This window comes from Trachinotus anak, unplaced genomic scaffold (assembly GCF_046630095.1).
Source record: "Trachinotus anak isolate AG129_WGS33_773 ecotype Australia unplaced genomic scaffold, CSIRO_AGI_Tana_v1 ptg000021l, whole genome shotgun sequence".
In the NCBI taxonomy this organism is placed as follows: Eukaryota; Metazoa; Chordata; class Actinopteri; order Carangiformes; family Carangidae; genus Trachinotus; species Trachinotus anak.
The window spans coordinates 29,688,241-29,712,845 of NW_027273872.1; the positions used below are offsets into that span (position 1 = coordinate 29,688,241).

Sequence of the window (24,605 nt, forward strand, 5' to 3'; positions counted from 1 at the left end):
CGCATGATCAGACTATGCTTTCATTGATATGCACCATTTTCCTCAATTTACCTTTAGGGATACATTGATGTTACCAGACCATTACTGAATAAATGTTAACAAAAGAAAAGAAAGTTTGCATTATTCACTTTAGCTCTTTGGCTTTTGAGGGTTTGCATACAAAAATCCCAATAAATCTCAACTGTGTTCATATCTCTGACAAACTACCACAGAAATGGCTAGAAAGAAACAGCTGAGTAAAGAAACAAGAGTACAGATTTGTACATTAAGGGAAAGAAGGATACACTGAAAGAGAAACTGCAAAATGCCTAATGGTGTCCAACAAAGGAGTTCACTACACCCTGAAGAGACTAAAGGAAACTGGAAGTTATGATGATAGAAAAAGGTCTGAAAGAAAGCGGGTTACTACAAAAGCAGAGGATAAACATATCATTGCCAGTAAGAGAGATCGGCAAAAAACAGCACCACAAATGAGGAAGGAAATCAACATGACAAGGTCAAAACCCATATCTCTGATGAATGTGAAAAGACATTTGAGAAAGGCTGGTCTGAAGGCAAAAAAACACTACTATGGGGATGTTTTGCAGGTGATAGAGTAGGAGATTTGTTTGAGGTAAAGGATATCGTCAAGAAGGAACAGTACCACTCCATCCTCCAGTATCATGCAGTTCCATCTGGACTAAGACTTGTGCGCAAAAGTTTGTTTTGCAGCAAGATAATGACCCTAAGCATTATTCCAAGCTCTGTCGGGGTAACCTAGACAAAAAAGAAGAGGAAGGTGTTCTTCGAAAGATGGTTTGGCCCCCTCAGTCTCCAGACCTCTCTCCAATTGAGCTTGTGTGGGACAAATTGGATCGATCAGTCAGAAAAGTGCGTCCCACGAATCAGCAGTCTCTCACTGATGAACTTAAGAAAGCTTGGAAAACAATTCCTGTCACATACCTTAAAAAACTTGTGGAACGAATGCCTCGTATATGCCATGCTGTTGTTAAAGCCAGAGGAGGTTACCTTGAAGAAAGCAAAGTCTAAGCAAGAAAAACCCAAATACCTACAGTAAAAATGTATTCTGATAAGTGACTCTTTATATAATAATCATGTTTATTTTGTTGCAAAGTATACCAATGAAACTATGATCTTTTTTCTACAAATTTGATCTTGCTTCCAAACTTTTGGCCTGTAGTGTACATACCTGGTGTCTTTATGCAATGCAGTAGGCAAGTAGGTTCATTTCACAATGTTTTAAGGCCTTATCTTTTCTGAAGTTTAAAGCCAATTGGTACCAAGAGGAACCCCCATCTATTCCAACTTTGATCATCCCCTTAGTGAAGATAGGTAGGTAGATACGGTAAATTAACATACCAAGTATTCCCTCACCAGCTTCTCTGGATCTTCGTTCAAGTAGACACATGTACTTTGAGGATGCATTCTCGTCTCACATCAATGCTGTCAGTCTGCAGACTAGAGAATATGTAAAACAACAAAAAACTTTTCAGAAACACTATCTCAACCAAACAGCAGAGTGGATGAGGAGGTCACAACATTAAAAGCCATTTGTTTTCAATATACACTTTTGCAACTTAATGTTTATTGTTCGAGTTTAAGCACTTTAAAGTTATCATTTGAATATTGTTTGAATCTGGATAGTTGCCTAGTTGGATGTAATCTGTTTGATTTGATTATTCAATAAAAAAAATACAAGTTCAATACTACATTACCCACAATGCTGTGTGGTTTTCTACCCAGAATGCTTTTCCCTACCATGATATAGGATGCTGTTCATGAGTGATTCCTGCAGTAAACGTTTCTTCTTTTATAACACAGTCCAGTTGCCCATTTTTTGCTGGCTAGGTTGATAGAACATGCATTTTTAAGCAATCCTAACTGTTGACTGCACAATGGAAACTTTTTTTTATTTTGTGCTTAAAAGTGCATTGTTGCACTACAGATAGTGTTAGATGCACAGAGAGCTGTGGCTACTTCTGTTATCACAGACTTATCCGTTGTGGGACTAGGTTTCTGAAAAACACCTTCAAGAATGTTCATGGAGAGGGGCAATGTTGCTGAACTTAACAAGTAGTGCAGTTCTTCTAAGAACTCGTTCATCTTTGTGCCTGGCACGTGTGCAAAATGCTCTAACTTGAGCAGTGCTGCAGCAACATTTTGCTCAATTACTTTGGACAAGTTCTTAGTTACATGCACGTCACTACCTGAACATGCACTGTCTGCTTCAACTGCCGAGTTATTGTGGTCACATGAATCTTCCTCAGGATTATCAGAGGATTCTTGTGAAACTTCAGTACTTGTAATGACACCTGGCTTGAAATCTTTCAATGTGTGTGGGTTGTGTTTCCTGTTCTTGTGTGAGTGAAATGTTCCATATATATTTGTTTGAAAACTGCAACCCCAAAACATACAAGTCACAGTTTCATTACTCCTCAGATGAGTGCCAATGTGTACAAAATAATCCTCCTCTGTCGGAAGATTGTGACAAGAGCACAAATGACAACTGAATGTTGACAATTCCAGCGGCTCCTGAGAGTTTCGTTTAGGGTGGATTCTACTTAAATGCATGTGCAAAGCATTCCATGTTTTAAAAGTACACGGACAGTTTGAGTGTGGGCATGGGTAACGCAGCATTTTTACACTCCTGGTATAACCACTGACATAACAAAACCTAGAAGGACTTTGTTATGGCACATGCACGCAAATCAACATGTTGCTAGGCAACGCAGTGATTGTTGACGTCCCTCGGGAGGGAGAGTAACAGTTTTATTGTTCTCACCTGTCTGGACGTCATTTTGTGCCTCATGCACTGCAAAGTCCTCCACAGTGTGCTCCAGGTTAGAGTTAGAGTCATGTTGATGTCAGCGTCCACTCAGCCTCTGTCCTGCTGCGCTCCTCAACATGTTGAACATTTAGAGCTGAATGAGACTGTCCACTCACACCCTCACTGACGGTGAAACACTCCTCAATAAACTCCCAAGTCACCGCTGGAGGATCCACGCAGGACAATTCAACATTTACCGTATTAGCCGGACCCGGCATGCACCTGCAATACTAAAGATGTGTTTGATTTTCGTCACTTGATATGCCTGCTGGGCAGTGCACAAACCAGCAATTAAAAACGGTAGATACGACCTGTTTTTACAGTCTATGTCCGAGACACAATAATGTTTACTTTAGACCATAATGGCATTGTCTTTAGTTTTATTGCATTGTTGTGTATTGTTTTACTGTTAGCTACTGCTAGCACCGCCCTGGTGCAGCTAGTAAACACACACACAAAAATGAATGAAATTAAACTTAAAAACACACAAACTCACCACAATTTAATAAAGGGTGGAGGTAGGGGGGAGGTGACAGTCCCCAGTGAGGGAGTCCTGACTAAGAGGTAGGTTCTGACTCAGCTCAGACAAATTCATCTTTGGCTGTTTGACAGAAAAAAGGGCCAGGGTTGTGGCAGGCAGCAGGGTTCCAGTATGGACCTGAAACACAAGGAAAACAGGGACGGGTCAGAGGTCAAATCATGCCTTTAAATTTAGCCTCTTCTTTCAGTCTAGCATTGTCTGATTTAGTTGAGTGAAATATCAAAATAAACCTTAGATCCAACCTTCTATGAATGTAATGAAAACAAAATCTAAATAAAAACACTGAACACTGAACAGAGAACTGTTTACTTACCTTGTTTTATTTACTCCTTACCTGCTTTAAGTAAAGAATGCTGCACATCAAATGAAAGCTTCGAACATCTTGGATTAAATACACGTTACATACGCGCCTTGTGTCGCAGCCGCTTTGCAGAGAAAAGAGAAAATCCTCCTCCATTCAGCCCATGTGCTGCATTTCACTCACTATCAACAAGTTACAACAAGCCCCGCCCCTTTCTCTGACATCACACTGTGTTTGGTAAACCCAATGAAGTGTAGTCAGTGCTGCAGCGGGACCTTTTGTAAGTGATCAAAAACAGTCTCGTATATTGTGCTGGAAAAATCAGAATTATTGACATCATACATCAAATTAACCCTCACATTTTGTACTTTCCAACAAACACAAACCTTCAAAGCTAACAAAACCTGTAAAATCTGTAACAAAATCAGACAAAGTCAAAGGAAACACCCGGAACAAAAGCTAAATAAGATGACATCTCTTTTTCTTCTCATTTACAGCTAATGATGTCTCACAGCAGTGGACAACCGTGGACTGTAAATATACTTTCTTCTGGGTTAAAGGCTGCTGCTGCTGCTGCTGCTGCTGCTGCTGCTGCTGCTGCTCCTGCTGCTGCTGCTGCTGCTGCTGCGGCACATGTCAGGGTGTGACAGTAAGTGAAGTGCTTAGTGACTGGTGTAACTTAGGTAATGGTCAAGTTACAGCTGTCACTGAGAACTCTGCTTGGCCATGAACACCATGAAGGATAACTAAATGATTTCTAACAAAGACAAGAACCATCTGATCCATTTATCAGCTGTTGTCTTTACTTCTTGTTCTCACTGACAGGTCACAATGTCAGATGACAGCCCCCCAGGCAGATGAGAGATGAGATCGGGGGCAGTGGGGACCACCTGTAAGTCCACCTTAAATTAATTCACTCATCTGTGTTGTCTCACCTGAGTTTGTTTGTATTCTGTGAAACCTGTGTTTCTACACTGTGGTTTTCCCATGTCAGCTTTGTATTGTACCATTTTACAGGACAGTGAGGACGTCCCCCGACCCGCTCCACCTCCTTTATCACCTCCACCTCCTTATCAACCTCCATCACCTCCACCATCTTGTTACATGGAGAGGAGGAACAGGAGGAAAATAATTATTAATATTTTATTTTATTTAAAAAGCCATATTTGTCCTGTTTCATTTCATACATCCTGGCTGTTTAGAAAGAATCTGATTTACTTCTGAACTGGGGCCATGACTTATTTTAATACTGATCCTCACCATGATCAAGAATGGAAGACCGAGTTTCAAAGAACAACATAAATCTGTCAATCAAACATCAGCTCACATATTCGAGACTTGGAGAATATCCTCCTCCATTCAGCCCATGTGGTGCATTTTACTCACTATCAACAAGTTACAACAAGCCCCGCCCCTTTCTATGACATCACACCCTGGTATAAAGCTGTTATAGTGCTTGTTATTGGTACTAGGAGCAAGTGTAGATATTTTTCATGTTGCTCTTGTTAACCTCTGGTGTTTAAAAGATTAAAATGCCAGAACAAAACAACTCAAAATATAGCCTGTGAATATTCTCATTTGTCCAGGTCATAGTATCTCAAAGGAGTTTTAAATCGAAAGGAACTGGACCAGTCCCAGCCTGGTCAGGTGCAAGAAAGAACTGATGAAGCTCTTGGATGAGAGGTGAAACGTCTTCCTAAAGGCATGATCTGACCTCTGACCCTAACCCAGGCCCTGTTTTCTTTGTGTTTCAGGTCAATACTGCAACCCTGCTGAGTCTGGACATACCTCTCAGTATGTTTGTGTGTTTTTTGTATATAGTTCAGAGTGGTAAGTTTCATTTTGTTCATTTTTTATACACATTATGTTCTTTTTTTGAGGTCAGTGGACCACACACCTGTATTTTTCCTTTTGTTTTATTAGATTTGTCTGATTTTATGTTGTAAACAGTTCAAATTCATTCATTTATTCATTCTTGTGTTTTTTTTTTTAATTAAATGTTCTTAAATAAAATAAAAAAAATTCAACACCAGCTCAGTCTCAGTCATTTATTATTATATTATTTGTTCTGGTAAAGGACCATTTTAATCTCACCTGAGAGAGGATGCAGTTGTTGTCTGTCACCTGTTTGTTCACACATGTTGATAGTGAGTAAAATCCAGTCTCAACTATGTGAGCTGATGTTTGATTGACAGATTTATGTTGTTCTTTGAAATTCTGTCTTTCATTCTTGATCATAGTGAGGATCAGTATTAAAATAAGCCATGGTCCCAGTTCAGAAGTAAATACGGGCAAAGGTAAATCAGGAAGACATGTTGGAAACGACGAAGAATGCAAAAGTCAGAGGGCAGCAGAACAGAGTGGTCCTAATCCACAGTTCCTGGGTAAGTATTTTTTGTTAGAAATCATTTATTTGTCCTCCCATGTGTTCTTCTGGGTTAAAGGGAGCTGCTGCTGCTGTGTAAGGAAAGAGGAAAGAAATGGAAATAAAAATGCATCTCAATTTACTTCTGGGAAGCCATTTTTCAGGATTGAAGAAAGCAGGTGAACTTTACTGAGACCGCACTTTAAGGCAAAACAAAGAAAGAACATGAACAGGGGTGCACCTTCTGTTAACACCCACTATCATTACAGGAATTCATTTGTATTGAAAAGGGTTAAAAAAAATTAAAACATTAAAATCACAATAAATGAGAATTAAATATTTAATTGGCATATAAAGAGTTAAAAAGGGCATGGAATAAATTTTATAATACAATAAAAACAACAATATACAATACATACGATATAACAACACCAAAACCTAAAATACTGACCGTGAAAACCCAATATACAGTTAGGCCCAGAAATATTTGGACAGTGACACAAGTTTTGTAATTTTAGCTGTTTATGAAAACATATTCAGGATACAATTACATAATCTATATGGGCTTAAAGTGCAGACTCTCAGCTGTAATTTGAGAGTATTCACATCCAAATTGGAGCAAGGAATTACAGCTCTTTAATACGTAGCTGCCTCTTTTTCAAGGGACCAAAAGTAATTGGACAATTGACTCAGAAGGCTGCAAAAAAAAAATAACCTGTCATCAATTAAGCAGTTAAAAGGTCTGGAGTTGATTCCAGGTGTGGTGTTTCCATTTGGAAGCTGTTGCTGTGAACACACAACATGTGGTCAAAAGAGCTCTCAATGGAGGTGAAACAGACCATCCTGAGGCTGAAAAAAAAGAAGAAATCCATCAGAGAGATAGCAGAAATGTTATGAGTGGCCAAATCAACAGTTTGGTACATTCTGAGAAAAAAAGAGTGCACTGGTGAGCTTGGGAACTCAAAAAGGCCTGGACGTCCATGGAAGGCAACAGTGGTGGATGATCACAGAATCCTTTCCATGGTGAAGAAAAACCCCTTCACAACATCCACTCAAGTGAAGAACACTCTCCAGGAAGTAGGTGTATCAGTATCTGAGTCTACCATAAAGAGAAGACTTCATGAGAGTAAATACAAAGGATTCACCACAAGGTGCAAATCATTAATCAGCCTCAAAAATAGAAAGGCCAGAATTGACTTTGCCAAAAAACACCTGAAGAAGCCAGCCCAGTTCTGGAACAACAGCATTCTTTGGACAGATGAGACTAAGATCAACCTGTACCAGAATGATGGGAAGAAGAAAGTCTGGAGAAGAATTGGAACAGCTCATGATCCAAAGCACACCACATCTTCTGTAAAACATGGTGGAGGCAGTGTGATGGCATGGGCATGCATGGCTTCCAATGGCACTGGGTCACTTGTGTTTATTGATGATGTGACAAAAGACAGAAGCAGCCGGATGAATTCTGAAGTGTATAGGGATATACTTTCTACTCAGATTCAGCCAAATGCAGCAAAGTTGATTGGACGGCACTTCACAGTACAGATGGACAATGATCCAAAACATACTGCAAAAGCAACCCAGGAGTTTTTTAAAGCAAAGAAGTGGAATATTCTGCAATGGCCGAAAGCAGAAAAGAGAGAGAGAGAAAGACCAGGAACAGCTGTGTAGGTCATGGTGTTATCAATAATAATGACAGGTAACAGTGGTTAATAGTAAAGATGAGTAGTGGTGGATCTGGATCCTGCTGCTCCCGAGGCAGAGAGACCTGCAGAATGAGGACAGAGAGAGGGAGAGAGAGGAGAAGCACAAACTACGGGAGAGAAGAAAAATACAAAGTTAATGGCATGAAGTCATCGAGAGAGAGAGAGAGAGAGAGAGAGAGAGAGAGAAAGAGAAAGGACAGTTTTAAGCCTGGTCTTAAAGGCAGAGAGGGGGTCTGCCTCCTGAACCCACACTGGGAGCTGGTTCCACAGGAGAGGAGCCTGATAGCTGAAGGCTCTGCCCCCCATTCTACTCTTACAAACTCTGGGAACCACAAGTAGACCTGCATTTAGAGAGCGAAGTGTCCTGCTATATTTTCTAATACATGAAATCTGAAAAAAAAAACATCAATCCAATGAGTTTTTTTTTTTTTTGTTATGTGAAGAAAAAAAAACCTCTTCAAGATAGAGAAGGACAAGGGAAAAATGTAGAAATAAATTACCACAAATATGACCTAATATGAGTGGCTAGGGTTAAGATCAGCGCCTGGGGACGGCCACAGGGGGGCGTTGCTCTCTAGGGCTAGGGTCAGACAGAGGTAGGTATATGGGTGAATATGGCAAAGGACTCTCAGCAGTTTGACTCTCATTAGCATACTAGGCCTGTGATTGGTCAGAACAGCTGTAGCTTCTGTGGAGCAGGGCGGAGGTGTGAAACTTGGTTTCTGGGGAGGTCGGCGCACCTCCAGCGGACTGCTGCCGACACCTGATGCAAATGTTGATCGTTTAGGGGGATTTCATGCTCAATGAAAGAAGTCAAAGAAAAAAAAAGTGTCAGCAGAATGGCTTTGGGAGCACATTTCAGGCCACTTTGAGTGGACTGGGATGAGTTGGTAGTGTGGCGTTTGGCGGCGGTGCTTTGTCATGTGTCCTGTTGTCAGAAATCGCTATAGTCTGCAGATTGTAGCAAGATCTGACAGGCGCGGTCAAGTGACTTTAGATATGGCGGCGTCGTTGGGACTTCCTCTGCCACAGGAAGTGTTCCTTCAAAATAAAACGACGCAAAGCTCGACGATGGTTTGCCCAGCTCCACCGTTCTGTCCTAACAGGTGAGTGGTCAAGACGAGCCACGGCACGTTTAGTTTGTTTACAAGAGCTAGAAATGTTCATGATTTCATAAAAAAACAAATCAAATGAGGTTAAGAGTAGGCCATTTCTGCTTGAGATGAGGAAAGAGTGAGGTTTAAAAGAAATAAAAATATGAATAACACAATTGGTTGGCATTAGGCACTCTCTCCTCTCGGGTTATGTTTAGGAAAGACGCCATGTGATGGTCAAAAGAAATAAAAATAGAAATAATAAAATACCCCATACAATTGGAGAGGTCAAAGGTCAACTCCAGGTTTATTTGAGCCTGTCTAATACACTCTCCCACAGCTGTTGAAAGGAGTCCTGGCTCAGCGGTGTGAGGGACCCGTTTTCGTTTTTTATCAAAAGAAAAATGATATGATTCATTATTTTTAAATTTGTTTTTAATTGTTTTGTGTGTGTGTGTGTGTGTGTGTGTGTGTGTGTGTGTGTGTGTGTGTGAGAGAAAGAGACAGAGAGTGAGTGAGTGTTTGTGTGTGTGTGTGTTTGTCTGTGAGAGAGAGAGAGAGAGAGATATGTTGGTAAAATTCCTCATCTTTTCATCTTTTCATTATTCTAGGTTGTGGCCAGCAGCAACAAAAAGAAGCGCTGCTGAGCGTGTTGGCCCAAGATGGATAGAAAAACACAATATACATGCATCAAGTGCAAGAAATGCATGCAAAACACACAGCAAGTAACTGTGCCACTCATGTGTTGTGTAGGCTTGTATGAAAAGGCAATGTGTTCAGTGGGGCTGATGTGTTGACATGGTTACTGTACAGAGTTGAAGAGATGGTAACTCTTGTGATTAGTGGCCCCGTGTCTCCATCTGTTGGACAAAACAAATCATTGCATCCACCTTGGGAAAAAACAGCAATCATTCAACCTGCAGTTACAGATCAGTAAAAAGCACTCATTTTAGCCTCAAAACAGCCCATGAAATTGAAATACAGTCAATTTAAGCCCAGCTCTAATGTTAGCTGAAGGCAAGGTTCCCTGAAAGCAAGTATTTGCTTGAGGTCAATGGTTTTGAGGTTTTAATGTTGTATGTTGTATATTGTATGTATTGCATGTTGCTGTTTTTTATTGGATTATAAAATGTATTCCATGCCTTTTTTTTAAAACTCTTTATGTGCCAATTAAATGTTTAATTCTCATTTATTGTGATTTTCATGATCCCAAATCAATTTGGAGGTTGTGCAGCTATCGTGTGTCCACAGCAATGAACAAAATGATTTATTGAAACCTGCGTGCTAGAAGAAAAATAAGGCCAATATATTTTTGATGTATCGGCACTGGCAACTGCTTTATATGTCACTTCTGTTGTGAAATCCTCCCTAATGAAATGTATGTAAAGCCCTGATATATTTTCTAATACATGAAATCTGAAAAAAAAACATCATCCAATGAGTTTTTTTTTTGTTATGGAAAGAAAAAAAAACCTCTTCAAGATAGAGAAGGACAAGGGAAAAATGTAGAAATAAATTACAACAAATATGACCTAATATGAGTGGCTAGGGTTAAGATCAGCGCCTGGGGACGGCCACAGGGGGGCGTTGCTCTCTAGGGCTAGGGCTGGGGTCAGACAGAGGTAGGTATATGGGTGAATATGGCAAAGGACTCTCAGCAGTTTGACTCTCATTAGCATACTAGGCCTGTGATTGGTCAGAACAGCTGTAGCTTCTGTGGAGCAGGGCGGAGGTGTGAAACTTGGTTTCTGGGGAGGTCGGCGCACCTCCAGCGGACTGCTGCCGACACCTGATGCAAATGTTGATCGTTTAGGGGGATTTCATGCTCAATGAAAGAAGTCAGAGAAAAAAAAAAGTGTCAGCAGAATGGCTTTGGGAGCACATTTCAGGCCACTTTGAGTGGACTGGGATGAGTTGGTAGTGTGGCGTTTGGCGGCGGTGCTTTGTCATGTGTCCTCTTGTCAGAAATCGCTATAGTCTGCAGATTGTAGCAGGATCTGACAGGCGCGGTCAAGTGACTTTAGATATGGCGGCGTCGTTGGGACTTCCTCTGCCACAGGAAGTGTTCCTTCAAAATAAAACGACGCAAAGCTCGACGATGGTTTGCCCAGCTCCACCGTTCTGTCCTAACAGGTGAGTGGTCAAGACGAGCCACGGCACGTTTAGTTTGTTTACAAGAGCTAGAAATGTTCATGATTTCATAAAAAAACAAATCAAATGAGGTTAAGAGTAGGCCATTTCTGCTTGAGATGAGGAAAGAGTGAGGTTTAAAAGAAATAAAAATATGAATAACACAATTGGTTGGCATTAGGCACTCTCTCCTCTCGGGTTATGTTTAGGAAAGACGCCATGTGATGGTCAAAAGAAATAAAAATAGAAATAATAAAATACCCCATACAATTGGAGAGGTCAAAGGTCAACTCCAGGTTTATTTGAGCCTGTCTAATACACTCTCCCACAGCTGTTGAAAGGAGTCCTGGCTCAGCGGTGTGAGGGACCCGTTTTCGTTTTTTATCAAAAGAAAAATGATATGATTCATTGTTTTTAAATTTGTTTTTAATTGTTTTGTGTGTGTGTGTGTTTGTCTGTGAGAGAGAGAGAGAGAGAGATATGTTGGTAAAATTCCTCATCTTTTCATCTTTTCATTATTCTAGGTTGTGGCCAGCAGCAACAAAAAGAAGCGCTGCTGAGCGTGTTGGCCCAAGATGGATAGAAAAACACAATATACATGCATCAAGTGCAAGAAATGCATGCAAAACACACAGCAAGTAACTGTGCCACTCATGTGTTGTGTAGGCTTGTATGAAAAGGCAATGTGTTCAGTGGGGCTGATGTGTTGACATGGTTACTGTACAGAGTTGAAGAGATGGTAACTCTTGTGATTAGTGGCCCCGTGTCTCCATCTGTTAGACAAAACAAATCATTGCATCCACCTTGGGAAAAAACAGCAATCATTCAACCTGCAGTTACAGATCAGTAAAAAGCACTCATTTTAGCCTCAAAACAGCCCATGAAATTGAAATACAGTCAATTTAAGCCCAGCTCTAATGTTAGCTGAAGGCAAGGTTCCCTGAAAGCAAGTATTTGCTTGAGGTCAATGGTTTTGAGGTTTTAATGTTGTATGTTGTATATTGTATGTATTGCATGTTGCTGTTTTTTATTGGATTATAAAATGTATTCCATGCCTTTTTTTTAAAACTCTTTATGTGCCAATTAAATGTTTAATTCTCATTTATTGTGATTTTCATGATCCCAAATCAATTTGGAGGTTGTGCAGCTATCGTGTGTCCACAGCAATGAACAAAATGATTTATTGAAACCTGTGTGCTAGAAGAAAAATAAGGCCAATATATTTTTGATGTATCGGCACTGGCAACTGCTTTATATGTCACTTCTGTTGTGAAATCCTCCCTAATGAAATGTATGTAAAGCCCTGATATATTTTCTAATACATGAAATCTGAAGAAAAAACATCATCCAATGAGTTTTTTTTGTTATGGAAAGAAAAAAAAACCTCTTCAAGATAGAGAAGGACAAGGGAAAAATGTAGAAATAAATTACAACAAATATGACCTAATATGAGTGGCTAGGGTTAAGATCAGCGCCTGGGGACGGCCACAGGGGGGCGTTGCTCTCTAGGGCTAGGGCTGGGGTCAGACAGAGGTAGGTATATGGGTGAATATGGCAAAGGACTCTCAGCAGTTTGACTCTCATTAGCATACTAGGCCTGTGATTGGTCAGAACAGCTGTAGCTTCTGTGGAGCAGGGCGGAGGTGTGAAACTTGGTTTCTGGGGAGGTCGGCGCACCTCCAGCGGACTGCTGCCGACACCTGATGCAAATGTTGATCGTTTAGGGGGATTTCATGCTCAATGAAAGAAGTCAGAGAAAAAAAAAAAGTGTCAGCAGAATGGCTTTGGGAGCACATTTCAGGCCACTTTGAGTGGACTGGGATGAGTTGGTAGTGTGGCGTTTGGCGGCGGTGCTTTGTCATGTGTCCTGTTGTCAGAAATCGCTATAGTCTGCAGATTGTAGCAGGATCTGACAGGCGCGGTCAAGTGACTTTAGATATGGCGGCGTCGTTCGGACTTCCTCTGCCACAGTAAGTGTTCCTTCAAAATAAAACGACGCAAAGCTCGACGATGGTTTGCCCAGCTCCACCGTTCTGTCCTAACAGGTGAGTGGTCAAGACGAGCCACGGCACGTTTAGTTTGTTTACAAGAGCTAGAAATGTTCATGATTTCATAAAAAAACAAATACTGATAAAGATAAGTTAATCAGATTTGATATAGAGGTGTCGATTAAAGGAAAAACTCCTTGCTGGAACGGGGTCTAGAAGACAAGTTGATGGTTTAGATGAAGAAACTGTTGAAGTGAGCTCAGGGAGATGTACAGGAGAGAAACAGTCAAAATATAAACCAGTTACAGTGGACTCTGAGGCTGTTGAACTGGACAGTACATCTGAGCCAGCTGTGGGGAGGAGATGGTGAATTTTTTCTCTAACAGAGACAATTTTATTTGTAAAGAAGCTCATAAAGTCATTACAACTGAGGGCTAAAGGAATAGATGGATCAACAGAGCTGTGGCTGTCTGTCAGCCTGGCTACAGTGCTGAACAGAAACCTGGGATTGTTCTTGTTTTCTTCTATCAATGATGAATAATAGGATGTTCTGGCTTTACGGAGGCTTTTTTTATACGCCAATAGGCTGTCTTTCCAAGCCTTTAGAGATTCTTCCAGGTTGGTAGAACACCACCTTCTTTCTAGTTTCCTTGAATTTTGCTTTAAAGCTCGTGTTTCTGAGTTGTACCATGGAGCTAGCCTTCTCTGACTCACCACCTTCTTCCTCAGAGGGGCCACAGTATCTAGAGTTGCACGCAGTGAGGCTACAGTCCTGTCAACAAGATCATCAACCTGTGTGGATGTGAAGTTAAGAGAGCTGTTCCCTACTGCATTGATACATGGCAGTGGGCTAAGTACTGATGGGATTCTTTCTTTAAATTTGCTAATGGTATTGTCAGAGAGACACCTGCTGTAATGGATTTTTTTCCCAGATGCTGTGTAGGCCATGACTGAAAACTCAAATGTTAACAGAAAATGGTTAGGCGTGATTACAGCCGGTTCAAGCCTGAGAGTTTCTCCGTGCGGCTGATCCCCCTCTCCTAACTGATCACACCCGTGTTGTCGACTGGCATTTCTTCTGACGACTTCCAATCCCTCTCCTTGGGTGAAGAAGACTTAGTTCCACTGTGATCTCAGTCTGCTTTGCCTACCTTTGGTTCCTGTTCTACTCTCAGCAGTGGTACTTCCCTGGATTTGCATTATTCTCTATTAGGCATACCATCAAAATTCACCAAGATGATTCCAAACGGTTATTTAATCTTTGAGGATGAGAGTTTCCTGAATGCTCTGAGAAAGAGTGGTCAGTTCTGTGATGAAAGACCAAGCAAAGGGGCTTAATATTTCATTTTGGTGCTGGGGGCTGTTTGTCCTATGGGTGGAAGGACCGTGCACCTTCCTTCCCCTTTAATCAGAGTTATAAGTTATAAGGAGAAATAAAAATATGAAATGACATCTTTTACACCTGTTGCCAGTGCTGCTTTTGAATAAGCTCTTGTCCCCTAACCCTAATCCTCTGGGTGAATTTTTCAAAGTCTGGGGACCTTCAGTTTGAATTTTAGAATGGGGACTTTAGGGATCTTATTAGGGGCCCTAAAGAGAGGACTCAAGTAGGTTTTTGGGGATTTGGGGCCCCTTTGGGTGCCGGTTCTGGCCCCAGGGGCCCCAGGAAGAAAGACCTGCCGAAGGGGCTTAATATTTCATTTTGATGTTGGGGGCCTTTAGCAACTTCTGACAACAGGAAACCTGAGTAAGAGAGCATGTGTGTCCGAGGATGACCTCATTGCACTAGGATTAACACACTTGTCACAAAGTGTGTGTTAGAAGCGTCTGTAGTAGTGGTGCGGGGTTCTGCAGTGCAAGGGCAGGTCCACATTTTCACTCACCCATTTTGCCCTATTCACTTTGAATGGCGGACATTTTGACCGATATATCCCGAAAGAAGCATCGTAGAGCCACGCAACCAAGTCCCATCTACCCATTTTCGGGGTCATTGAACATGTCTGTCTTGGTCCCATGTTGATATGACTTTCCCTTCAAAGGTGATATAGTTCGACCACTTCCAGTTGACGTAGCGCAACGTACTCTGTACCAGTGGAAAGGCTGTCCTCCAATTAGAAGACTGTTAGAAGATGTCTGAGCCCAATAAGTACCGAGAGTGGATACTGGAAACAATCGACTCTCTCCAGTTGAGAAAAGCCCGTCCTGATCTGGAGAGGATTTGTCGAATGGTCCGGAGACGACATGGGTCAGACCCGGACCGAACCAGGAGGAGAAACTGATTCAAAAGCAGACGGTGCTCAAAGTTAGCTACAAGGGTATATCATTCGGTATATCATACCGAAATACGGCGAAGGTGCGGAGGACAAGCAGAAAGAAGAGTGAATTAACCCTGCATCTCTACAGTGACGCACAACAATGGGCCTGACATGCAGTGCTCACAGCTGTCGTCATCATCACTGGTTGCTTCTCCTACTACCAAGAGGCCAAGAGCTCCAAAATCATGGAGTCCTTTAAGAACATGGTGCCTCAGGTAAATATGCATTTGCACAAAAGAAACCAACTTATGTGTACCTTGCAGCCATGAGCAGAAACATTCACATTCTTGCTTCTTTTTGCATGCAACATGTTGGGTTTTTTTTTTTTTTCTGTTTCTTAATAGGTGGATAACTCCTTCCTGACAGGCCAGTCAGAACCTCAGAGCAGGTCACTATGGCGATAACATTACATTCTCTTATTAACAGTGGCTTGATTTAAACCCACCAAACTGAGCAGAGTTACAAACTTTAAACTTATACTTTTCTCTTGGCTAAAATGTTACAGTTAATAGTAGTTTTATCTTAAATAAATAGACAGATTTTGTTGCCATAAATGATATTTAATAACATTGTATCTCTTTTCTTTTCCAAACCAGACACAGCGCGTGGCATCGTTATCTGCACAGGAGACCGCAGTCATGGGTCGTATTGCTACTCTGACTTCTGGCCTGGAGACTGGCAAAACCCCCATCGCTCAGGAGATCGAGCACTTCATCCACATCATCACAGGTGTGGCCGTCTTCTTGGGTGTTAACAAAACCCTGGAGGGTGGTTTTACTGGGAAGCCAATGTGAGGTCAGCACATGACAGAAGCAGTAAGGAGACAAACCTTAAATGGGATTTACAATTTTGATGTTTTTAAAAAATATATTAAATTTATTAATATTTAATAAATTTAATATAAATAGTTGTAAATAGTTCATTTAATTTAATTTAATTAAAGTTTGCTACTTTGTTTAATTGTTTTTGATTGAATTATTTTAAATGTAATTGGTTTTATTAAAATCTTTTTTCAACACCAGCTCAGTTTCAGGCATTTATTAAATTTTTTTTTTTTTTTTTTTTTTTGTTCTGGCATTTTTATCCTTTAGACACCAGATGTTAACAAGAGCAACATGAAAAACTACACTTGTATATAGTAACAAAAACCAGCACTGTAACAGCTTTATACCTGGGTGTGATGTCATAGAAAGGGGCGGGGCTTGTTGTAACTTGTTGATAGTGAGTAAAATGTACCACATGGGCCGAATGGAGGAGGATTTATCTCCCAGTCTCAACTATGTGAGCTGATGTCTAATTCAGATTCTTTCTTAACAGCCAGGATGTACGAAATGAAACAGGACAAATATGGCTTTTTAGATAATATTTATAATTTTCCTCCTGTTCCTCCTCTCCACTTAACGAGATGGTGGAGGTGATGGAGGTCGATAGGGACAGGTTTCACAGAATACAAACAAACTCAGGTGAGACAACACAGATGAGGGAATTAATTTAAGGTGGACTTACAGGACTGTGGTCCCCACTGCCCCCGCTCTCATCTGACATTGTGACCTGTCAGTGAGAACATAGAGTGATAAAGTATTTTATTTTTACCTTTATCTATTATCTTTATCATCAGTGGTAAATGAAAAAACAAGTTTCAACATGTTTCATATTAAGTACAAATGTCTCCTGCATAATTCTTACCAAGCTTGGTGGAGGTGGTGGAGGAGGTGGAGGTAGTGAGGTTGGTGGAGGAAACAGCTAAGTCAGTGTGTAAAGGGTTGGGTCAGTGTGGCCTCAGTCTGCTGATATTCCTTCAGCTCCTGGGCATACTGCATCTTGTCCCACTCCGCCTCGTCCAGATAGCGCTGTTTGTCATTTGGGGCTAATCTTGTCCTCTCTGCTCCAAGTCTCTTGGTGATTTCTGGGTTAGGATTAGAAAGTTTGGTCGTCGGGAGGGTTACTGCCTCCAGGGTTAGGCTTTTTATTTATTTTTTTTTAGGGGAGCGGCCATGTTGCTCCAGCCTCGCTCAGCCTCCCTCTGTAGGTGAGCAGATGTTTTTTTCCTGTGATGCCCACTAGGTACAACTGGAGATAGATAGATCGATAGATAGCCAAATTAGCACAGACACAACGTTTAGAAGAACACTTTTAATATTGTCAATATCAGGTATATTTCACAGCAGGGTCAGAGGTCAAATCATGCCTTTAAAGTTAGCCACTTCTTTCAGTCTAGCATTGTCTGATTTAGTTGAGTGACATATCAAAATAAACTTTAGATCCAACCTTCTATGAATGTAATGAAAAAATCTAAATAAAAACACTGAACTATTTACATACAACTATTTACCCAGCTTGTTTTATTGACTGCTTACCTGCTTCAATCCAAGAATGCTGCACATCAAACAAACTTCTAGATTAAGTTCGGTGTCTCACCTATTTTCCGCACGTAGTGTGTGCACCTTAGAGCGAAAAGAAAACACTCACCACACACATGCTAATATGGCTGCAGCCACATCTTTTGTTTGGGTTAAAGGCTGCCTGCTCATGCTCTGTGTGCCTCAGGCTGTGACAGTGGGTTACAGACAGCTGTCTTTCAGAACTTCACTGACATTTGTGCTTCATACTACACCGCAAACACATGGAGTATTTTGTCTGGTAGTTGACACAGGAACTCAGGTTATGTTTTTGCGATGTCAGATTATGTGGGAAATGGCAGGTTGCTCTCAGTGTTGCACAGACAATAACATAGAATCAGTCAAATCAAAACAAATAAAACACACAAACATACTATATATTCAGAATAAAAAACAATTTACAAAGTAAAATAAAAATAAATGGAAACTTACCACAATTTAATAAAGGGTGGAGGTAGGGGGGAGTTGACAGTCCCCAGTGAGGGAGTCCTGACTAAGAGGTAGGTTCTGACTCAGCTCAGACAAATTCATCTTTGGCTGTTTGGTGCTCTGACAGAAAAAAGGGCCAGGGTTGTGGCAGGCAGCAGGGTTCCAGTATGGACCTGAAACACAAGGAAAACAGGGCCTGGGTCAGAGGTCAAATCATGCCTTTAAATATAGCCACTTCTTTCAGTCCAGCATTGTCTGATTTAGTTGAATGACATATCAAAATAAACCTTAGATCCAACCTTTTATGAATGTAATGAAAACAAAATCTAAATAAAAACACTGAACACTGAACTATTTACAGAGAACTATTTACTTGCCTCGTTTTATTTACTCCTTACCTGCTTCAAGCCAAGAATGCTGCACATCAAATGAAAGCTTCGAACATCTTGGATTAAATATGCGTTACATACGCGTCTTGCTTAGCAGCCGCTTTGCAGAGAGAAGAGAAAATCCTCCTCCATTTGGCCCATGTGCTGCATTTCACTCACCATCAACAAGTTACAACAAGCCCTGCCCCTTTCTCTGACATCACACTGTGTTTGGTAAAGCCAATGAAGTGCAGTCAGTGCTGCAGCGGGACCTTGTGTGGGTAAGTGATCAAAAACAGTCTAATATTTCATGCTGGAAAAATCTGAATTATTGACGTCATACATCAAACTAAACCTCACATTTTGTACTTTCCAACAAAGACAAACCTTCTAAGCGAACAAAACCTGTAAAATGTGGAACTAAATCAGACAAAGTCAAAGGAAACACCCGGAACAAAAGCTAAATAAGATGACATCTCTTTTTCTTCTCATTCACAGCTGATGATGTCTCACAGCAGTGGACAACCGTGGACTGTAGTTATACTTTCAAGTAGTTCACAATTTACATTGAAAACTACCATGTACACAGGTTTTACACACCACCCAAACATAGTGCAAATCCTGGAGGTTTATGCCCATAGTGTCCAGTTCCCACATGAGTCTAGCCCAAGAGCGCGGCTTCTGATAGTTATGGAGATGATGGAGGGTGGTGAGTTGTTCCACATCAGTCAGCACAGGCACTTTACTGAAAAGAGTGACTTTTTCACTCTTTTAATGCAGCCAACCCCCGCGAGTCCAGCCACCACCTCCGGACCACCAGCTTCTCCTCCCCCACTTCAGCAGGGGCCCTGGCACCTCCACAACTAGCCACATCAGAACCCCCCTCCTTCTCCCCTACCAAAGGAACGTCTCTCTCTATCCTGGAGAGAGATGTCAGCAGGCTTTTTAAGAAGCAGAACCCCCACAAAGCAGCCGGTCCTGACTCTGTCTCTCCATCATCCCTGAAGCACTGTGCTGATCAGCTGTCTCCGGTGTTCACGGACATCTTCAACACCTCACTGGAGACCTGCCACGTGCCAGCCTGCTTCAAATCCTCCACCATCATCCCTGTCCCCAAAAAACCAAGGCCCACAGGACTAAGTGACTACAGACCCATTGCCCTGACCTCTGTGGTCATGAAATCATTTGAGCGCCTTGTCCTGTCCCACCTCAAATCCATCACTGACCCACTCCTGGACCCCCTGCAGTTCGCCTACAGAGCCAACAGGTCTGTAGACGACGCCGTCAACGTGGCTCTCCATTTCATCCTCCAGCACCTGGACTCCTCAGGGACCTATGCCAGGATCCTGTTTGTGGACTTCAGCTCTGCCTTCAACACCATCATCCCGGCTCTGCTGCAGGACAAGCTCTCCCAGCTGAGCGTGCCTGACTCCACCTGCAGGTGGATCACCGACTTCCTGTCTGACAGGAGGCAGCACGTGAAGCTAGGAAAGCACGTGTCTGACTCCCAGACCATCAGCACTGGATCCCCGCAAGGCTGCGTTCTTTCTCCTCTGCTCTTCTCCCTGTACACCAACACCTGCACCTCCAGCCATCAGTCTGTCAAGCTCCTGAAGTTTGCAGACGACACCACTCTCATTGGACTCATCTCTGATGGCGATGAGTCTGCCTACAGGTGGGAGACTGAGCGTCTGGTGACCTGGTGCAGGCAGAACAACCTAGAGCTTAACGCTCTGAAGACAGTGGAGATGATAGTGGACTTCAGGAAGAGCCTAGCCCCACCCACCCCCATCACCCTGTGCGACTCCCCCGTGGCCACCGTGAAGCATTTCCGCTTCTTGGGAACCACCATCACACAGGATCTCAAGTGGGAGCTGAACATCAGCTCCCTCATCAAGAAACCAGCAGAGGATGTATTCCTTGAGGCAGTTGAAGAAGTTCAACCTGCCAAGGACTATGATGATGAACTTTTACACCTCCATCATCGAGTCCATCCTCACCTCCTCCATCACCATCTGGTACGCTGCTGCCACTGAGAAGGACAAAAGCAGACTGCAGCATATCATCCACTCTGCTGAGAAGGTGATTGGCTGCAATCTACCATCCCTCCAGGACCTGTACGCCTCAAGGACCCTGAGGCGTGCAGGGAAGATTGTAGCTGACTCCTCCCACCCTGGACACAAACTCTTTGAGACACTCCCCTCTGGTAGGAGGCTGCGGTCCTTCAGGACCAAAACCTCTCGCCACAAAAACAGCTTCTTCTTGCTGCTATCAGCCTTATCAACAAGGCTAGAGAGCCCCACTGTCACTGATCCCCCTGTCCCCCTATAGAACTACTGCTCATTCCCGTTACATGCACAGTGTAAATATCTATACAGATTATATTTATATATTATTTACATTGTCTATTTTTTTTTGCACTACATTCCCCATGTCTTTATCATTATTGCAAATATCCCACATCTTTGTTGTATATTTTTTATCTTAATTTTATTTTAATCTTATTTTAATTTTGAACTTGTAAATTCTACCTCTTATTTTAAATAATATTTTAAATTCCTTGTATGTGGAAACATACTTGGTAATAAAACTGATTCTGATTCTGATTCTAAGCATTATTCCAAGCTCTGTCGGGGTAACCTAGACAAAAAAGAAGAGGAAGGTGTTCTTCGAAAGATGGTTTGGCCCCCTCAGTCTCCAGACCTCTCTCCAATTGAGCTTGTGTGGGACAAATTGGATCAATCAGTCAGAAAAGTGCGTCCCACGAATCAGCAGTCTCTCATTGATGAACTTAAGAAAGTTTGGAAAGCAATTCCTGTCACATACCTTAAAAAACTTGTGGAACGAATGCAGTAGGCAAGAAGGTTCATTTCACAATGTTTTAAGGCCTTATCTTTTCTGAAGTTTAAAGCCAATTGGTACCAAGAGGAACCCCATCTATTCCAACTTTGATCATCCCCTTAGTGAAGATAGGTAGGTAGATACGGTAAATTAACATACCAAGTATTCCCTCACCAGCTTCTCTGGATCTTCGTTCACGTAGACACAAGTCCTGTGAGGATGCATTCTCGTCTCACATCAATGCTGTCAGTCTGCAAACCAGAGAATATGTAAAACAACAAAAGAGCTTTCAGAAACACTATCTCAACCAAACAGCAGAGTGGATGAGGAGGTCACAACATTAAAAGCCATTTGTTTTCAATATACACGTTTGCAACTTAATGTTTATTGTTCGAGTTTAAGCACTTTAAAGTTATCATTTGAATATTGTTCGAATCTGGATAGTTGCCTAGTTGGATGTAATCTGTTTGATTTGATTATTCAATAAAAAAAATACAAGTTCAATACTACATTACCCACAATGCTGTGTGGTTTTCTACCCAGAATGCTTTTCGCTACCATGATATAAGATGTTGTTCATGAGTGATTCCTGCAGTAAACCTTTCTCGTGTTCTAACACAGTCCAGTTGCCCATTTTTTGCTGGCTAGGTTGATAGAACATGCATTTTTAAGCAATCCTAACTGTTGACTGCACAATGGAAACTTTTTTTATTTTGTGCTTAAAAGTGCATTGTTGCACTACAGATAGTGTTAGATGCACAGAGAGCTGTGGCTACTTCTGTTATCACAGACTTATCAGTTGTGGGACTAGGTTTCTGAAAAACACCTTCAAGAATGTTCATGGAGAGGGGCGAGTAGTGCAGTTCTTCTAAGAACTCATTCATCTTTGTGCCTGACATGGTGTGGGCATGGGTAACGCTGCCTCTGGCGGTGCTGTAGTCTAAAATGTTTCAGCAGCTCATATCTACCAGACAGAGATACACTACACTCCTTACAGCTCCACATCTCTCCACCGAACAAAATCAAGAGAAATATTTAGCAGACATTCAGCGTTTTAGGCTGGCCACCTACAGGTCAAGCAGAAAATAAAATACAAAGAAACATTCAAATCATGAACCTAATAGAGGCTGATGAGCCCTCTTACTTGCAGTGGCTGATGTGGTTTGAGAGCAGACTCAGGTGCAGTTGGTGAAGTTTGACAGGACACTCTTGTGGTCAGAAGGCAGACAGAGGGCACTTGTGCAGCCACAAATTCCTGTGATGAATTGAGAGAGATCGGTTCATTCATGTCCGATTTAATAAATTGCATTTCTACAGACAGCACCTTTATGCACACAATAAACTATCATTTATAAATAAACAACCTTTTTTTGAAAAATGACAAGAAATAAAAAGAACTGTGGACAACATGGTGTGTGCAACAAATACTATTCAGTCACATAAATGAAACAGCCTGACATTTCTTATAGAATTAGCAGCAAACACACACATGAATCAGAATCAGAATCAGAATCAGAATCAGTTTTATTGCCAAGTATGTTTCCACATACAAGGAATTTGTTCTGGTGATTGATGCAGTTGGAGGTTCTTGGAGGTTCTTGTAAACAACAGGTTTACACAGTTTTAGTTTCAGTCTGTATGTGGGAATCAGGTGGACCATGACATGGTCAGAGTGGCCCAGTGCAGCCCGGGGGACGGCGTGATAAGCACCACTGATTGTGGGGTAACAGTGGTCCAGAGTGTTCCCCTCTCTGGTCGGGCAATTAACAAACTGTCTGTATTTGGGCAGTTCGTGGCTGAGGTTCCCTTTGTTAAAGTCACCAAGGACAATAACTACGGAGTCCGGGTTGGTCCGCTCCACACACAGTATCTGCTGTGGCCTGTGGTGGGATGTAAACACCGACCAGGATGAATGAGGTGAACTCACGGGGGGAGTAGAAGGGCCTGCAGTTTATGATGAAAGTCTCCAGGTCAGGAGAACAGTGCTGCAGGATCACTGTCACGTCTCTGCACCAGCCACTGTTTGCATAAAAGCAGATTCCTCCACCTTTGGTTTTGCCGGACAGCTCTGTGTCGCGATCCGCTCTGAAGAGCTGGAAGCCGGCCAGCTCCAGGGCAGAGTCCGGAATCGATCCACACAGCCACGTCTCCGTGAAGCACAGGACGGAAGATGAAGAAAAGTCTCTGTTCTTCTGCACCAGTAGCTGAAGTTCATCCAGCTTGTTGGGCAGTGAACGCACCTTGGAGAGAAAGATACCTGGGAGCGGTGTGCGGAGTCCGCGCCGGCGGAGACGCGCAAGCGCACCGGCACGTCAGCAACGGTCAGTGACCTCTGACCAAAATGTCCAATAATCCCACAGGTGAGTCGAGAAAGGTGGAAATCCTCTGGAGCTGTTTCTCTGATGTTAATGAGCTCTTCTCTGGTGAAAGAGCTCCGGAAACCAAAGCAGAAAACTGAATTTATAAAGAAAATAAGGCAAAAAAGTGCGCACCAACACACCGAGGCAGCCATCCGCGGCGCCATGGCAACAGGAACCACCAAGAAAGCAAGAGAGGCAGCATTTGTTACACTCCTGCTATAACCACTGACATAACAAAACCTAGAAGGACTTGGTTATGGCACATGCGCACAAATCAACGTGTTACTAGGCAACGCAGTGATTGTTGACGTCCCTCGGGAGGGAGAGTAACAGTTTTATTGTTCTCACCTGTCTGGACGTCATTTTGTGCCTCATGCACTGCAAAGTCCTCCACAGTGTGCTCCAGGTTAGAGTTAGAGTCATGTTGATGTCAGCGTCCACTCAGCCTCTGTCCTGCTGCGCTCCTCAACATGTTGAACATTAGAGCTGAATGAGACTGTCCACTCACACCCTCACTGACGGTGAAACACTCCTCAATAAACTCCCAAGTCACCGCTGGAGGATCCACGCAGGACATTTCACCATCTACCGTATTGGCCGGACCCAGCATGCACCTGCAATACTAAAGATGTTTGATTTTCGTCACTTGGTATGCCCGCCGGGCGGTGCACAAACCAGCGATTAAAAACAGTAGGTACGACCCGTTTTTACAGTCTATGTCCGAGACACAATAATGCTTACTTTAGACCATACTGGCATCGTCTTTAGTTTTATTGCATTGTTGTGCATTGTTTTACTGTTCGCTACTGCTAGCACCGCCCGGGCGCGACTGCCATTTGATTAGTAAACACACACACACACAACTTGTGATAAACAGAGCTACTGTAAGCGACACACTAAGCGACTTATTTCGGTAAGAACTTAGGAAATACAAATGCAGA

General features: G+C 42.3%; 1 protein-coding gene and 3 long non-coding RNA genes across 12 annotated transcripts in view; 2 read left to right on the plus strand and 2 right to left on the minus strand.

The window, feature by feature from the left end:
* The window catches only part of LOC139606035 (uncharacterized), a 37,944-nt gene that overhangs the window by 5,804 nt on the left and 7,535 nt on the right, over window positions 1-24,605 (plus strand). The window contains exon 1 of one of the 5 annotated variants that reach the window (XM_071457999.1): window positions 18,627-18,997. The exons of 1 other annotated variant lie outside the window; for it this stretch is intronic. In XM_071457999.1, coding sequence (XP_071314100.1) covers window positions 18,965-18,997 — 33 coding nt within the window. In that variant the 5' untranslated portion in view covers window positions 18,627-18,964. Of the gene's footprint in view, window positions 1-18,626; window positions 18,998-24,214; window positions 24,355-24,517; window positions 24,578-24,605 lie in introns of those variants that run through there. 3 more of the 5 variants (XM_071457997.1, XM_071458000.1, XM_071457998.1) reach the window with 3 other exon arrangements.
* LOC139606036 (uncharacterized) lies at window positions 14-24,544 on the minus strand. Of its 4 annotated transcripts, none has more exons than XR_011684533.1 (5): window positions 24,013-24,148; window positions 22,453-22,559; window positions 1,360-1,451; window positions 943-1,008; window positions 14-834 (listed from the first exon to the last, which is right to left on the minus strand). It is a non-coding gene; the product is annotated as an uncharacterized lncRNA (long non-coding RNA). The 4 variants fall into 4 exon arrangements; XR_011684534.1 differs by having other exon boundaries at window positions 22,449-22,559; XR_011684535.1 differs by lacking the exons at window positions 14-834; window positions 943-1,008; window positions 1,360-1,451 and adding an exon at window positions 21,334-21,555 and having other exon boundaries at window positions 22,449-22,559.
* Window positions 4,281-4,816, plus strand: LOC139606154 (uncharacterized). Its single transcript, XR_011684559.1, has 2 exons — window positions 4,281-4,561; window positions 4,687-4,816. It is a non-coding gene; the product is annotated as an uncharacterized lncRNA (long non-coding RNA).
* LOC139606037 (uncharacterized) lies at window positions 14,143-18,622 on the minus strand. 2 transcript variants are annotated; one of them, XR_011684537.1, is made up of 4 exons: window positions 18,494-18,622; window positions 16,954-18,268; window positions 16,774-16,818; window positions 14,183-16,044 (listed from the first exon to the last, which is right to left on the minus strand). It is a non-coding gene; the product is annotated as an uncharacterized lncRNA (long non-coding RNA). The 2 variants fall into 2 exon arrangements; XR_011684536.1 differs by lacking the exon at window positions 18,494-18,622 and having other exon boundaries at window positions 14,143-16,044; window positions 16,954-18,474.